The sequence below is a fragment of the Stegodyphus dumicola genome, chromosome 4 (assembly GCF_044657685.1).
Source record: "Stegodyphus dumicola isolate Sdum_Otavi_A_Nest chromosome 4, ASM4465768v1".
Taxonomy (NCBI): Eukaryota; Metazoa; Arthropoda; class Arachnida; order Araneae; family Eresidae; genus Stegodyphus; species Stegodyphus dumicola.
Window position 1 is genome coordinate 207,518,402 of NC_140771.1, and position 17,458 is coordinate 207,535,859.

The 17,458-nt window shown below is 32.2% G+C and overlaps 1 protein-coding gene across 4 annotated transcripts in view; it reads left to right on the forward strand.

Annotated features, from left to right (window-relative positions):
* LOC118184420 (protein TFG-like) overlaps positions 1-14,643 on the forward strand; it is a 50,183-nt gene extending 35,540 nt beyond the window's left edge. For all 4 annotated transcript variants that reach the window (XM_035354089.2, XM_035354084.2, XM_035354085.2 and 1 more), the window contains 2 exons: positions 1,428-1,632; positions 13,575-14,643. In XM_035354089.2, coding sequence (XP_035209980.1) covers positions 1,428-1,632; positions 13,575-13,833 — 464 coding nt within the window. In that variant the 3' untranslated portion in view covers positions 13,834-14,643. The remainder of the gene's footprint in view (positions 1-1,427; positions 1,633-13,574) is intronic.
* Positions 14,644-17,458: the final 2,815 nt, after the last annotated feature.

The window sequence follows — 17,458 nt, forward strand, 5'->3', positions numbered from 1 at the left end:
TCCATTAAAAAAATGGATAAGACTTGCTGTTTTATTTTTTGACTCAGTTGTTTATTTGATTTAGGTGCTAAAGAAACATAGAAATAATTATTAAGCAAGTTTCATGAGAAAGCTTTTATTAAAAAAAATATTGTGGTAGTTTATTTGTGTAACTTCTAGAGCAGTGGTTCTCAACCTTTTGACTAACGCGTACCATCTAAACGAAACTTGAAAACCTTTAGTACCACCACCACTCTTGAAGAAAGCTCAGATCACATAAATTTATGAGTTTTAGAGAAAAAACTCAATCAGGATGTTGAGGTTCTAATTTTTGAATTTAATGGTTAAAAATACTTTGCTTCTTTTTGTACCACCTATTTTTCTCTTGCGTACCACTGGTTGAGAACTCTTGTTCTAGAGTATAATAATAATTTATCTAATTTTTACCTCCTGCCAACCTATAGATGGGTAATGATAAGGGAAGTAATGGCTTCGCTGCAAAAATTTTATTGTAAATTTTCAGTGAGTAAGCACGAGTTAATCTCTGTACAACGTTTTTATTATTTTTACAGTAATGTCTGTGTGTGTATGTTTGATGATGATTTTTCATCAGTCATAACTCTTATATCAAACTCTAAAAAGTTCCATTTTCCATATTTAAGCTTCCTGCATTCATAAAAGGAATTAAATTGGATAACCGGAAGTGATACTTTACTTGAAGCCCATAGACTCTAGCAGGACTTTGAGCTCAAGAAATGTTCATAAACTTAATGGCTCCATTAGTGAGAAAAATAGGTCATGCTGTTTCTACCTCTTGCCAACTACGTGAGATAATGCTTTTGGTGCAAAAATTCAAAAGGGAGTTTTCAGTGAATAAGCATGAATTAAGGTCCCCACAACACATTTTTACTGTTTTTATAATGGTGTTTGTGTACCTGTACATGCATGGCAATTTTTTTGTCTACATCAAGTCTTGTATCAAACTTCCAAAAATTTTCGGTTTTCCGTATTTAAGCTTTCTACATTCATATAAAGAGTTGATTAGAGTTAGGGTAAAAGTGGATAACTGAAATTTTAAGCATATACTAGTCTTTAATGGAGAAGTGGTGCTTTTCTTGAAGCCTGTAATAGTTTTTAATGAAAAACTATATTAAGTTTCTTTAATTTAGTATTTGAGGCTTTTATATCAATGTGAACAACATAATCAGATATTAGTAAATTATTATAATTATTTTTTATTACTTTAGGACTATTTGCTATTATTGTTTTGGTGCCGTTATTTTGCACAATTTAGTGCAGTTAATATGAGTATCAGTTGTAAAGTAATTTAGTACAATTAGCATAAGTGTAATTTAAATGCAATTAATTATGACTATTTATGCTTTTGAAGCTTTTAACAAAATTTGGTTGAAATCTGCATAAGGGAAACTAAAAAATTATGTTCTTAGGCCATCAACAGCCCCATTCACCTGCTTCAAGTGTTGGTAGTGGGTTTGCTCCTCCTCCATCTGGCTATGTTTCATCCCAACCTGGACCAGGGTATGGCAGCTTCCAGCAAAATCCTCAGATGCAACAAGCTCAGTATAGTCAACAACAGCAGCAACCAACTCAAACACAGCCTCAACAACAACCACAACAAATGACACAGCAAGTGTATGTAATGTTGTTTTATTTTTTAACATATTGTGAAAGTGCTGATAGATAAAAGCATACTGTCCGACATTCACCAAACCAGAAAGCTCAAGTAACTGGAATATTTTAAAATCTTTATATATATATATGTATAACTAAGCAGATTTATAACTCTGCTTGCTATAAGACAGAAATAGGACTCTGATTCAAACAGAGAAAATTGTCACCAGTGCGATTTAGCACCAATATGGGATAAGCATGACATAACACTTTGTATTTATATAAACCCAATTAATTCTTGATGAGTCAGTTTAATATTTGTAAAAACAATATAAGTTAACTTTTATCAGTTTTCAGTCACATTTGGAAAAAATTATAAAATTTTGGATTTGTCTGCAACAGAACAGCTGCAATGGAGTATTTTCAAAATTATGGGATCCTAGCATTTTCAGTGTGACTTATCTGAAAATAAGTAAGCATTGCTTGTGCAATGTGAAAAATTATGAAAAATGATTTAAGGTTTAACAGGGTTCGTAGCAGTCCGTACAAGTGCTTATAAGTCCTTATATTTGAAAATAAAATATAAAGGCTCTTATAGGTGCTTACTTTTTCTTTAAAGCCCTTATTTTTTGTTTTTAGTGCCTATTTTTTGCTTCTAGTGCTTTTTTTTTAATCATTTGTTTTTAATGAATGTGCATTTTTTCCCCGTACCAAAGCCGAAACTAAATAAACAACTTTTCTTTCTTATATGCAATGTCAGATGGTGAATCATACTCCCGAAAATTGCTTTTCCCACCTTTCCTCTGCATTAACGTAACCTATGGTCAGGGATAAATAGAAAGGGCTAGCTCATTTCTTTGTTCGACTCCTCGTCGACGCGAGCCTAATGGGGAAAATTAACAGGCAGTAATCTGACGTCACTGTGATGCCACCTGTTCTGATTTCCCGCGTTTAAAACTGTAGTTTCATTCAGCTGCGAGACGATTTTCTAGAGGTTGCATATCCCAAATTAATTTTAATCATATATATATCTGTGTTCTAATAATGTATATATTTAAAATAATTTATATATATGTAATTTTAGTCAGTTTTTATTTTAAATTCTATATTGTAAAGTACCATTTACGTAATATGGCATTTTGCGCTGTAGTAACTTGCTGTAGCACTTACAGAAGTACGAAAGGATGAGATATTTTATTTCATGGGACCAAAGGATCCAAATGAGGTTTTGCTTTTGACGAAAGAATGGATACACAATGTCAAAGACAAGATTCTATTAATGCAAAGAGCGGAAAAATCTGCAGCGAACATTTTCTATGCAGTGTTTATGAATATGATATGAAAAATCGCTTGTTTGGATAGCCACAAAAAGAAACTTTTGAAATGGAAAGCTGTGCCGAAAGTAAATTATGATGACAATAATAAATCGAAATTGATGATGACAATAGTAAATCAGATTTTAATGATTTTGAAATAAAACTCACAAATGAAAATATAGATATTCCTGAATGCCTTAAGTTTAAGGATAAACAAGAATGCATTGATAATTTGAAGAACAAAATAATATCCTTAGAAAATTGTATTAAAGTATTGAAAAATAGAGAAAAGAAAATTTTAGAATGTTTGTTCAGCGGCAACGAAGGTGGACGACATCTAGACAGAAATTGGTATCAGAAATTAAAATCTCAAATAGCGAAATTTTTTTGGGGGGGGGAAGCACAAATCGGAGAATTTGAAAAAAAGTCTAAAGCCTATTTTTATAAAGACGCAGATTAATGTATTACTGAAAAAGAAGGAAAAAATCAGGTGGACTAGTAAAGATATTTCACGTTGCATTGTCATAAGAGCTCTGTCATCTTAAAGCTATGATTTTTGGAAAGAAAAAAAATTAAGAAAAAAACTGGAATATCTTTATTTAGTATTAGCAAATTAAAGAAATGGTGTGCTAAATTTTAGTGTAGTCCAAGAATTCAAAGTGATGTTCTTACTCTGAAGAAGGAAAGAGGCGAATACTTGTATTCTGTAGAAAAAATATGCATTCTCAGTTTCGACGAAATGAATATAGATTGAAAACTCTGCTATGACTCTAAACTGGATTAAGTTCTCGGTTTTAATCAGAGGTCTCATTTCGCGCTCTGCCTCAAATTACTGAGAAACCACATTTTAGATAAAGGATTTGTTTTAGAAGATGGAACTGTTTTAAATTTTGTTATTATTAAAGAGGTTTTAAATAGAGATTGAGAAGAAATCAAATTATGTCACAAACTAAAACCGAATTATTTAATGGCCAAGGGAAACGAGAGACAAAAAGTCGCTCCAGAGAAAACATTGTTTTCAAAAAGTACCGCAAAAAGTATACTCCACCCCACAGGAAATCAAAAAGCATCTGACTTCTATGAGTTAATCGATAATATCTTCGGTATTATGAATAACGATTGTGTTTTTTTTATCCATCGGCCACATCTACATAAATAATGTCAAAAATAATATAGATTATTTAAAATTAAAACACATACATGTGAGTTTATATTTAAAAAAAATCAAATCAACGCGAGAAAATACGGTATTCATGTTATTCCATTCTTGTATAGTTTTAGTTTTAATAACTCGTTATCCTAAAACGTGCAGACGATCATACTTCTACATAAATTGATTTATTTTACTTTAGAGAATTCAACTTTAAATTCACGTGCATTTAGAAGCATATTTTAACAGTAAATGAAAACTTTTACAAGCTTAATTAGTTAGAATATTCACATATCTAAAATTTTAATTTCATTCAATAAACTAAATCTCGTTGACATCGCATTTTACATGCAAAAGATTAAACCGACAAACTTCGCAAATTTTCACTGGAGGAGCTTTTGTTTGCATTTTCTTGATAATTTTCGCTGAGAGATAATTTTTCAAATAAAGAGTACATGCTATGTTCTACTTTCTCGAGAAATCCGAGCGTCGATAAGTGATGAAAATGCTTGCTGTCAAACAGATATTTTTAATTTAGTTTCTCTCACAATTTTCGATTGCTCGATTGCAGCTAAGTTAAATAGGCTGCATTTACAAGAATAACAAGTATACTTGTTAAAGTTATTCTTATTGTATCCTTTGTAACTAATTATTGATTAGATTTTGTGCTAAATTAGCATTCTAGATAAAATATAATAGTATAAAACATTAAAGTAATTGGCATAAAAAGACTTGCTTCCTTTACTCACACTTTTGAAAAAATAAATAACTGTATTAGGTACTCTGAGTAAAGCTATTTTGTCAAAATTAAGGTAACAATCTTACATACATTTATTTAATTGTAATATAGATGTAAGTATAAATTACAAAATTATTTAAAAAAATTATTATATTGAATCGGAAGAGAATTATAACAATGTAAAATTTACAATTAATCAAAAAATCAAACGTAGGTTAGCAGAAATGTTGCCATATATGTCATATATGTTTAAAACTATGTCAATGTAAAATTGTTTTTTGAGTAAATTTAAATAGCTGCTATTATAGTTATCTTAGAAGCAGTATAAAAATTCTCTCAGTTCACATGCAGATAAAGAAATGATTAGAAATAAACATTCATTAAATAAAAAACCTGCAAATAAAAATTGAAAAAAACCCACGGAACTTTATGTTAAAAGAGTAGCACATTTTATCTATTATTTTAAAATTGAGTAAGTATTAATAAATTTTTTAATGGTTCAGTCTAAAATGCATAAAGCAGTAACATTGTCTCTTCCAAATTATAGCTATCTTTCACACACAGCTCATTTCAAACGGTGGTTCAAAATCGCTAATTTTCAAGCTATGAATTGCATCTGCGCGCTCAGTGTCATCATGACTACGTCATCACTTCTCACTTTCTGCTTCAGGGGAAAAAGCTCTATGAGCTAGCCCTTCTCTTCTAAGTCCTGACCTATTGTGCACGCGAGAGTACAGACAGGTGCACATCGTTCTATTGGCCAAAGAATTGCGAAAACGTAGAAAATTCCGGTACATTCGGTATTCTTTTCCTCCCTCCCAAATACTACACACGTTTGAATTTCTATCAAGATTTTAATAATTTGCATTCTCGTTCCGCGTGGTCAGTTCATATTCGTGTTTATTATGATCATTATGCTTATATTATGAGCATATGTATGAATATTTATAATCATATAGTTGCAGTAACTGCTGAAGTATAAACTTCCCAAAATGGGTGTGTTTTTACGCAGATTGGCTTTCTAAGGAATAATATTCGGAATGGCTTAAATAAAAGGAAAGTAATCAAATAGTTAAAATAATTTCATTTTCTTTGCCAATACATTATACAGAACGGAGGTTGGGAGTTTCTCCGCAAAATCTCTAATATTGAAGCAGCGGACTTTTTTTTGTCACTGTCCAATTTGGATTGTATAGGACTAAAAGTTTTTGCGGTTTACCCAACCCAAGCGAAGATTGATTCTATTCCGGAAATTTAATACAGTCTGTTGAAAATTATAATCAGAAACATCCCAGATTAGTAAGTTTCTTTCTTCTCCTTTATTTAGTTCTTTTTTCTCCGAATACCGGCGTTGATTCCGATTGCGTAATATCACATATGGAAGAATTACGCCGCACGTATTGCGCAATAACGTTTGCAGTATTTTGCATTGATAATTAATTTTGATGTTCAGTCTGAGATTTGTTTATGCACACTTAAAAGAGTTTTACTGTGCTTTCTAAGCAGAATATTTCTTAGTTACGTTGGTTTTTATATGATGCACATATCGAAATGTCAAAATCATTTATTTAGCCTAAATTTAAATCTAAAGAACAGCTACTATCTCCCCCACTCCTCTTTTTCCAGTTACTATCCGGAATATTCGGGAATTTCCGAGTATGCGGGTTAGTTAAGCTTTTACTGCTAAAGGATGACTGAATGAAGCAATTTCCGTCTTCTGATTTCAGAAATGTGCCTTTTTTTCTTACTTAAATTACTTTGCTTGGGATATACACTCATGTCCATAAATTAAGGATAATTCGGAGTCACGCGGAAATCGAACTCTAAAATAAATATATCACCTGTAAAATCACTACACACATCCTCAAGAATCATATGCAAATTTCAGGAAGTAACCAGATGACACTGATGGTACGTCACAATGACGAGAGTGTAAGAGAGTGATATATAAGGAATACAGGCAAAGAAGTAAAATTGTTCGCAGGCGCTTTATAAGCATTTCAGTGCAATAACCGAATAGTTATGACACAAAGGACGTATTTGGATGATTTTTTACGTGGTAGAATTATCGGCCGTCTGGAATGGGGGCGTACCCAACTGGAAGTATTAGACGAACTTGGAATTGCCCAGAGTGTCATCTCCAGGCATTGGCAATGATTCCAAGATGATGGTAATGTGAGTAGACGTTACAGCACAGGTCGCCCCAGAGTCACAACGCAGAATGAGGACCGGTATTTGGCAGTTACTGCTAAAAGAAACAGGCGGAGCACAGCCTCAGACCTGTCTCTTCAGCCACTGGTACGACAATTTCAAGGCAGATCTTGTACAGACGCTTAGGGCAGATTGGTCTATATGCTCGTAGACCTGTCAGATGCGTTCCACTTACTGCAACTCACTGTCGCCTGCGGTTAGCCTGGAGTAGAGAGCATGCATTGTGGACATTGGAACAGTGGGTTTATGCAATGTTTTCCGACGAGTCCAGGTTTAGCTTGCAGTCTGATTCTCGCCGGACTTTCATATGGAGAGCCCCAGGTACCCGTTACCACCAAGAAAACATCATTGAATGACACTGTTACGGTGGTGCAGGAATGCTCGTTTGGGGTGGAATTATTCTGGGTTCCAGAACTGACCTGTACGTTCAAATTGGAACGATGACAAGCCAAATCTATCGGGACGTCATTCTGGAACAATATGCACGTTTGTTTCGGGGCACCATGGGTGCACAATTTGTGTTTATGGATGACAACGCCCGCCCTGATCTTGCAAACATCGTAAGCGAATGCCTTCAATTGGAGGATATCACCCGTATGGACTGGCCAGCATTCTCACCGGACTTGAATCCAGTAGAGCATGTGTGAGACATGCTTGGCCGACGAGTTGCAGCCCGTCAACCTCCTCCTACATGTCTAACGGAACTTCAGAGAGCATTCCTTTTGAGTGGTGTAATATCCCCCAAGATCAGATCGATAATTTGATACTCAGCATCCCTAGGCGTTATACGGACTGTATTGCATCGTCTGGGAGACATACAATGTATTAACAATCATACCAACCATGTAATATTGGTTTTTTGTAAATAGTTTTTTTTTTTTTTTTTTTTTTTTTTTTTGTAATTTGCTCCAGGGAGAAAAAAATCGCTAATTTTTTTAATAATATCAAACATATAGCATCTTTTTTTGCTCTTTACCTTTTGTTTAATAAATAAGCTTTACAAATAAGTCAAATTTGTTTTGCTTCTAACTCTTCCTTTGCCTGATTTTGCATTATCCTTAATTTATGGACATGAGTGTATGTTAAGGGAAAACTGTTATGCAATGAAAATTTAGAAAATGTTCAGAATTTTGATTTAAGTTAAATTATTTAAATATTAATATGAGTGGAAAAATAAATTGTATTTATTATTAGGTGCCAAACGAATACAATTAATATGGCTTATTATTATTTATTTTCTATATTTTCAACTGAAATATCATCATTAAATTTTGTAATATAGTTTAGTTCTGCATAGTTTTTTTTTCTCTCATTGTAAACTAATTCTGTAAATTGAACTGTCATTTAAATTAAAAAAAAAAAAAGTTAATTGTTTTCCATTGTCGAAATATTGCATTGCTCATATTTTAAATTACAAGTCTAATTTTTCTTTTAAGGTTATGCAGTTGTGTATAATGTAATTAGACAGGGGCTTATTCTTTCCTTAAAATGTGCTTGAAAAGTGCTTATAGGTGCTTATTTTTTTAACTAAAATGTGGCTATGAACCCTGTTTAATGTATTATCTGCATAAGTTGTATACGTTGATTATCTAACTAAATAATGAGTAAGTAATCCGTTCCTTCAAATACCTGCCGGAATGACAAGCACAAATTGGGTGGACTCTTCATCAGTTTTTCATGGTTGATGGAGTTTCATAATGGAATATGATGTTTTACTTTGATGCTTATGCTTGAAATGCCTTTTTTTCTTCTCAAAATTTCGCATAAAATGTAAGTGTTTGATATTCAAGTTGGTGACAGTTAAATTTACTTAATGAACTTGAAAATAATTTTAGCCTAGGAATTTCTTACATTCATTTAACTTTTCTACTCTTATTTACATTTTTTAGAACCGTTATCTAGAATTTTCACATATCTGAAATTCAACATTTCCTGAGCTTACATAAATTCCACAAATAAATGCCTTTTTTTAATGTAAAGGAAGCATTTATCCAGAGAAATATCAAGTGCTGCCATTTTTCTGCTGTAGAGAAGTCAAGGATAACTAGTAAAAAATTTTCTAATGTTTTCTATGAAATGATAATTTTTTTAAAACTTTTTTGTAACTTTAAAAAAAAAATTGATATTTTGAATCTAGAACATTGATATTTTGTTAGTCTAGAACAATGTTCCTCAACTGGATTTACTCCAAGGACTGGTAAAATATTTCGGTACGTTCTCGCAGACCGGTAAGTTTAATAATTCAACCCATTGGCACAATTTTTTCACATGAATAAATCATGAAGACAAAAATAATTGGCAAATATTTCTTGCGGACTGGCGGTTGAGAAAAACACTGGTCTAGAAAACACTGAAAGGCCAAAATGATACTACATAAATTAGCAAGAAATGTATAGCACAGTGAATAAGAATTGATTGGAATGATTTTTTAAAACAAGTCATATTTGCTTTTTCAGCACTTTGTTGAGCATTTTCATATATTTTTTCTTAGAGATTAAGAATATAAAATTTTTATGGTGTTAAAATGGTACTTTATCCGGTTGCTTTCCTACTTGAAAATTATAATTTAATAGAAAATTTTAACTGACAATCACTTTCACTTTACCTTTTTCAGTACTTTCAGAAATTTCTAAAATGTATAATTCTCAACAAATCATAAAATCTTTGCATTAAAAATATGCAAAACACAGAGATATCAGGAAACTTGCAGAAACATAACATTATAGATCATAGTTCATTAAATTTCATCAGTACATAAACCTTAAAAATCCATATTTAGAGATAAACACATTTTAATATTCTAACTGAATTTCTTTTAAACATTTTGGATTAAAATTTAATGAAATCTTGATTTTCAAGAATAATCCTTTATTTCTTGTTCATAAAAAGTGTCTTTGGGTTTTTTTTTTTTTTTTTTTTTTTTTTTTTTTTTTTTCCAATTTTATTCTTTTATCAGGTCATTTTATGGTATAACCGTTAGTTAGTACTGTCCATAGATAAAGCATTCCTAATCAAATTTCTTGAGTGTATGTTCACAAAGTGGGAGTCTTGTTTAATCCCAATTTTAAAATATGATTCTTAATTACATTTCCATCATTAATGAAGAAAACTACATCGAACACTCTGAAGTTTTAAGTCTTAATGAATGCAAACACAGTTTTCGGTGTGTAGATATGGTTCACTGGGCTGTTGCGCCACTGAGTAGTAGTAATAGTAATTCATTGGGATTTTGAGTTTTTCCAGGTATATGTTTTTTTAGAGATTTAACCGACACCCTGAATTTAGAGGTGAAATCTTTTGCTGATACTATATATTTGGTGTCATTTTGGGATCTTATCTACTTATTTATTATTTACCTTGCACGAGAGTTACCATTTAAAACCTTTGACTTAAATGATCAAATGGCGGAAGAGCAATGGGCAATGGGCGGAAGAGCATTGCCTAAGCTCTTTTCCTTCTTTTCATAAGAAGGAAGTGCCCTAATGTTATGTTATATATTTTTTAATTATTCTGGATTAACAAAGTTTCTGAATGGGCATAATTGCATCTTTAAAAAGCATTACAATGCATTTGCTTGTATTGGTCATAAATTTCTCCTTTAGAAAGTTCATTTTGAAATCTGCATCAGCTTCCATTTCCAATTAGATGAAGTCCATGATTCAAATTTAAATTCTTTTATAGCAATTGAAAATATTCTGTGCATATAGTTAGATACATATTTTGAACCAGCATTTTTTCTAATTTCTAAATCTTAATGTTTTTGCATTTTCAAAAGCATTAGTCAGTTTATTTTTCCCTCTTAATGGTTTTCCATCACTACGTTTTTCACCAATGCTTTTCCCCACACACACCAGTTTATGCTGGCAGCATCTTGTTCTTTCTTTAATGTAGCCTATGCAGTGTGATTTTTCAGTCCGTGTTTCTATGTACACTCCTTCCCAAAAGTTAAGCACGGAGAGGAAAATGCTAATTTCTGGAAGCCAATCAGAATTGAAGACGATGCAATTCGTTGCAGAGGTAGATGGAAGTATGCAAATATGTTAGGTAACAGCCAATCATGCTTTCATGTCAAGAAATATGTAAAAAAGGCAGTCTTATATGAAGCCAGCTTTATGAAGAGTGACAGAAATTGATTGTAAGTGCTGATAGAAGGTGTTTAAAACTTTTGTACAATTTGTTTTCAAGACATACGTGTTTCTATGGCTTCCAGAAGACGAATGGAAGATTCTGAGCGCTGGCGTGCTGTGGGGCTTGTTGAAGCAGGACAGTCGATCACAGATGTTGCTCTTTTCATCGGCGTTCATCATTCTGTAATTTCACATTTATGGAAACAATTCCAAACGATACAGACAGTTATCTGAAGGCCTGTAGCCGTTCGCCCAAGGGTTACAACCCCTGCGGAAGATCGATATATTGCTATTGTAGCCAAGCGGAATCGCAGAGCAACCTCCACACATGTGACATCTATGGTTACAGCATCCAGCCAAAGATTACATATGAATGGACTGTACGCTCGTGTACCTCGAGTTCGTGTTCCTCTGTCCGTCCAATCAAAAGGGGCACGATTACAGTGGTGCTGGGAACATGTCAGTTGGAATGTGTCTGACTGGGGCAATGTCATGTTTACTGATGAGTCAAGATTTGCTCTGAAGCCAGATGACAAGCGTATAAAGATATGACATGAACAACTAACACACAGTCAGTCCCAAAACATCACGCATTGAAGCGGAAGCATTATGGTGTGGGCAGGGATTTCATTAGGATACCGTACTGACCTGCACATCTTTAAACGGGGTTCTTTGATGGCTCTCCGGTATCGAAATGAAGTCCTAGAACCCATTATGAGATTGTACACTGCAGCAGTTGGCTCTACTTTTGTTTTAATGGATGATAACGCACATCCCCTTAGAGCTGACATCGTTGATGACTACCTGGAGAGTGAAGGGATTGCGCAAATGGCATGGCCAGCATATTTGCCCGACCTTAATATCATTGAAAATCTTTGGGATGCTCTCGGCCGTGCTGCATCTTCACGTTTCCCACCTCCAGCCACTCTTATTGAGCTGGAAACTGCTCTACAAGAAGAATGGCAATTGCTTAATTCTGTGGTGGTTGACAACCTAATTGAAGGCATGTTCACAAGGTGTAAACTTTGTATACAGATGGAGGGGGGGATCACATACCCTATTAATGTCCCCCCCTTTTTTTTCTCCATTTTATGCTGTTTATTTTCACTTTATACATAATTCTGTTTGTCTCCAGTATGCCATTATCTGATAACTTTAATATTGTTTTCATTTCTGTGTATAATTATTTATTTTGTTTTATGCATAAATATATATGCTTCTTTCCTGCCGAATATTTGTGTAAATCAAAGCAGTATTTGTTGATTTTTTTGCATTTTACATCTTCGTGCTTAGCTTTTGGAAGTGAGTGTATTTTTAAAGATACTGTAGCTTTATAAGTCTTCAAATCTCCATAAATCAGATATTTCACATCACGTTCATCATACAGTTTGCAGTTTGCATAAAATTTCTCTCACAGAAGTAACTTTCATATCTCATCTTACTCTATTATAGTTAGCAATGCATGTATCAATATACATATTTTATATTTCTTTGGGGACATCTGCAAAACGTAAATATCCAAACAATGTGAATTTATTTTTCCTATGTCAGACTTGTTGCTGTCATAGACAATAGTGACAAATGGCCATGCTTCTTCTGTGTACCTTCAAATGTGGCCCACGTATTTCTGCTATCATAGATCAGAAATATACATTCTTTAGCATATTTTTCTTATCAGCAAATATGCTCTGATTTTGAATGCGTAACACTGAGTTGTGGAGCAAATTTTGTCAGTGATCAGAGTAAATTCATAACTGGCCAAAATATTTGCCCTGATGTTTTAACTTTTGCATGCAGAACATACAGCATAAACCATTCCGGGATTTAAATCAAGATTCAGCACTTTTAATCTTTTCTGTATTTCTAAAATGAACTTTGTTTTTACAGTTATTACAAACTATTTATATTGTAGATGGAAGATATATATATCCTTTTTCACATGTATAATCTGTAAAGGAAAGAATAAAATTTCCTTTACAGATTCTACATTCTGCTACATTGCTAGAAATACTGAATACTGTAATAAAAGATGGGTTTGTTAATTTTTTTCTGGTGAGGGAAACAACACTGTGATTAATGTTTATATTGTATTAGACATATTTGAAGGTGGTGAAGGAGAAAGAGGTGTAATGTAAGCTGTAATAAATGTTTCTAAAGGAATATTTGAACTTTTGGGAAGTACTTTATATGTTATGATATGATAAATCAATATATTAATGATAAAAGCTTTGGTTTTCACATTATCATAGTACTTTTATAATGCTTTTAAAAATGCAAAGGTATTTTCTCAAGTTAATGCTCAATACTTAGGATGAATCAATTGAACTTTTCTTTGTATGTATTTTTTATGTAATTATTATAATTTGAAGGCACAACTTTTATAAAATATCTAATTTTATTTAATTATTCTAAAATTCTAGTCGTGGAAGCCCATACTCAGGACCACCTACTGGAACTCCAAACCAAGGACAGCCTGGTGCTCCAAATACCTATGCTGGTCCACCTACATCTCAGACTTACCAGGGGCAAGTGCAACAATATCCAGCTGGTTACTCACCTGGACCAGCAGGGGGACCTGTCCCTCCTACAAGTGGAGGACCAGCTGGAACTAATCCATATTCTCGTGGACCTTCTTCTGGCTATCCCCGTCCTGCTCTTAACTACCAACCAGGATATTGATGTTAAATTGTCAAAATTAAATATTAAATAGTCTTTTCATTCATGTGGCTTGTTTTTGGCCGGCCATCAACAGTCTGCATGTTTGTGCTGGTTCTTTTAGGTATTTTAAATAAATGCTGTATACATTCTTTCATCCATTTATTAATGTTTCTTATTAGATATATAATAATTTTGACTTTTTCATTTCTTGGCACTTTTTTATTTTATTTTTTATATTATATAACTAAATGATAATTTTGCTTATTTTCTGTATGGAAAATTTTGATTGCTGAAATCCATCTGAGATAGGAAAACATATTTATTTTGTGCAATGTATTATTGTAATAGCATTTTAATTTTAAAATTTCGAAATAGATATTCAGTAAAACTCTAGGATTTTATGTCATTTGTTAGTTGTGATTTTTAAATACAATCATAAAAATAATATAAAGAAAAAAAAAACTTTTAGAGTTGACCACTTTTGAATTGAACTTTCATGTATCTATGTATCAAATTTAAATCATGATTTTTAATGAGAATATTAATCAAAGTAATACATTTGATTCTGTGTGATGCTAAATGTGCAGCTGTTCTTGTTTATAAGTGAAAGAATAATCATTGCTGTTTTATAAGATGCCAGCATATGCCTTTATAGCGTTTGTTTTGTATGTAGTTTTCTGTTCTAATATGTCTTAAAACTGTAAATTGAATTTAATTTTTTTGTTGTCCCCCATTACTTTCAACTGCTGTGTTTGTTAAATGCAGTTCAAAGAAACTTTAAAATTCTGATTAGTCTGGGGAGAGGATTAAATAAAAAGTATATTTTCTGTAGTGTTGCCTGAGTTTTAATGTAATAAATATGTACATTTGAAACTGGATTTTCATTTTTTGGCCATATAAATCAGTTACATGAAATTTTCAATATTTTCCCTTAATTTCTTTTTTAAACTCTGATGTGCTTTAGAATTTCAAAAAGTAATTCTAAAATTAAAGGAAAAAATATTTGATTTTGAGCATCGTCTTTATCGACTGTATTTGTCAATGAGGACAATGGGTCTGCTATTATGCTTAAGATATTGTTGTGTAATCTCTGCAGCAGGAAATCTATTAGTTGTGCATCACAACCAAGATACTGGAAATTGTAAATTCAATCCTGCTAACATACTCGAAAGCTGGACAGGTGACGAGTTACATGGGTATACTAGGCCCTTGAAGTAAATACATTGAGAACCTACATTGCTACAAGTGAGCAGTGGTTTATTATTGAATAATGGAATGGAGGGTGTCGATTTAATGCTAAAAACATAGAAATTCTTTTATATTTAAAACAGTGACAGTTTTTTTTTTTTTTTTTTTTTTTTTTTTTACAAGCATATGAAAGCTTTAAAAAATGTGAAATTTCTTTCTATTAAGGAGAAAAATGGAATTCTCAGTGATGAAATTGTTTCATAATTTTTTTTTAGAAGTGACTGAAAATTGTTTGATAAAAGTAATATAATAGATAAATATAACATAAAGCCCCATTCCATAGGTCCCAGTCTGTGAACAGGAACTTGGGACTCTGGTAATGTATCTGCATTGAATTACTTCCTTCTAAACAATCACACATGCACTGCAGCTAGAGAAAAAAATTATCTTTTAAGTTAATTGCCTATTGTCTAGAAATTACTCTTACAGAATACATTTTTCCATGTTGGTTAAAACACCCACACACTTTGTTGCAATTTATGTTGTTGAGAATTGGAAATCGTATCGGTAGGTTGTTTTATTTGAATGTAAAGAAATCAGTGTCAGGATACTTTTATCTAATATTTCTTCAAATATGGTCAATATGTGACCATTTTCTTATATCACTCAATGTGTGCAAGACAGTTCCAGAACATTTTGCTAGAAGTGAATACTTCTCTTCTGAAATTATTCATTGAAATAGCTGAGTTTGTTTCTATAGGTTTTAAATTCTTTGTTTGTATTAGAAAAGCAAGGAAATTGTTAATGCCGATATTGTAAACTTGATAATATATGTGAAGGACCTTCCTTTTTTGATGCAGCTTAACTTTACTAATAATAAAAATCAGTTTATATGTATTTTAACAAACTGCTCTTAAATATATCGTCTTGGAAAAAGCACACTGGAAAAAGATTTTTCAGAATCTTCCCTACTCATCACAGTATTAGTTAATGTAGGTGGATACAGTGTTTAAAAAAAAAAATTTTGTTTATGCATATTTTATCGTATTATAACAAAGATTATTTAGGATAAATAACATACTTTCATATGTTCTTAGCCATATATTAAAACAACAATCAAATTAACTACAGTCATAATTCTAGATATAAATGTCTCTAAACTCAAGCCTAAAGTATATTTCTTCTAAAATCTCATGTGCTGTACTTTTGGGTAATTTTAGGAAAAGTCATGGAATTTCGACTTTAAAATTAAAATCCTGTGGAAGGGATAAAGATGCAATCTTTGGCAGTGGTTATTTTGACCACTGCAGCAGCTGTAGTGCTGGTCATTTAAATTTTTTCTATTTCTGAAATTGGTAATATTTTAAAACAAAAGTGCAAATTTTGTAGCAGTAAGTTTACGAAGGTCTGAATTTTAAAAATAAAAATGAGATAAATTAGGTATTATTTTCTTTGGGAAGGGAGAGCAGAATTTTTTTATATTCATAATGAAGGTAAGAGTGAAGTTGTGTGATATTAAATAAGCCGTGTAATTTCCAATTTCTGAGATGATTGATTCATGGAAAATTACCGTGATTTCAACTTAAAAAACATAGCACAAGATTAAAACTAACAGATTGGCAACCAAGATGATAATTTCGGTTTTGCCAAAATTTCAAAAATGGGCTTGCACGTTTGAGAATTAGATTTCAAACATTAATATTTTGAGAACAACATGATTCCTTAATGCAATTTTTTTAATGCTAAAAGTCAAAAATTGTTTTCTAGGCTAATATTAGTGAAGAATCTTTTCACTGCATAAATAATCATTATATATTAAGAAGTCTTAAAATTATTCATAATCTATCATGTGAAAAGAATAATTTGTTGAATTTTTAAGTAATAATTTTATATGTTTTCTGCTATGTAATTTAAATAATGTGCATAAGGATCATCTCCTGAGATCCCGCAGGAAAAGTTCAGAATGGCATATCTCACTGGCAGTGGATAGATTTAATATCTGCTAAGATTACTTTTGTGAATAAATCACTCTTATGTTAGATTCATCTACAACATAAAAAATATTACATGCCAACTTATTTCTGGAAACAGAAAATTTGCTGAAGATTGTATAATTTTATTTATATGCAGTGTTAAAAATTGATAGACATTATTAAAGTACTGGAACTGCGGTGCTGAAGGAAGGTACGAAGTAGTGTGGTGTGGTACAAAGGAACTACAGAACACCGCAAGGCAGGGAAGCTAAGACCGCTTCTTAAATAACTACATAACAGCCCTACAGGAAGCCACTTTGGGATAATGAAGAATTAACATAGATTTCAAGAGCTCTTCATCTCGAGTAATGAAAGGGCTTATGTGCAAAAATGGTGCCAATCGTGTGCACATCGGAAAGAACCAAAGAAACACAGCTGAGGGAAGCTGCAACATTGCAATGTAGGATTGCCTCTTGAACACATAG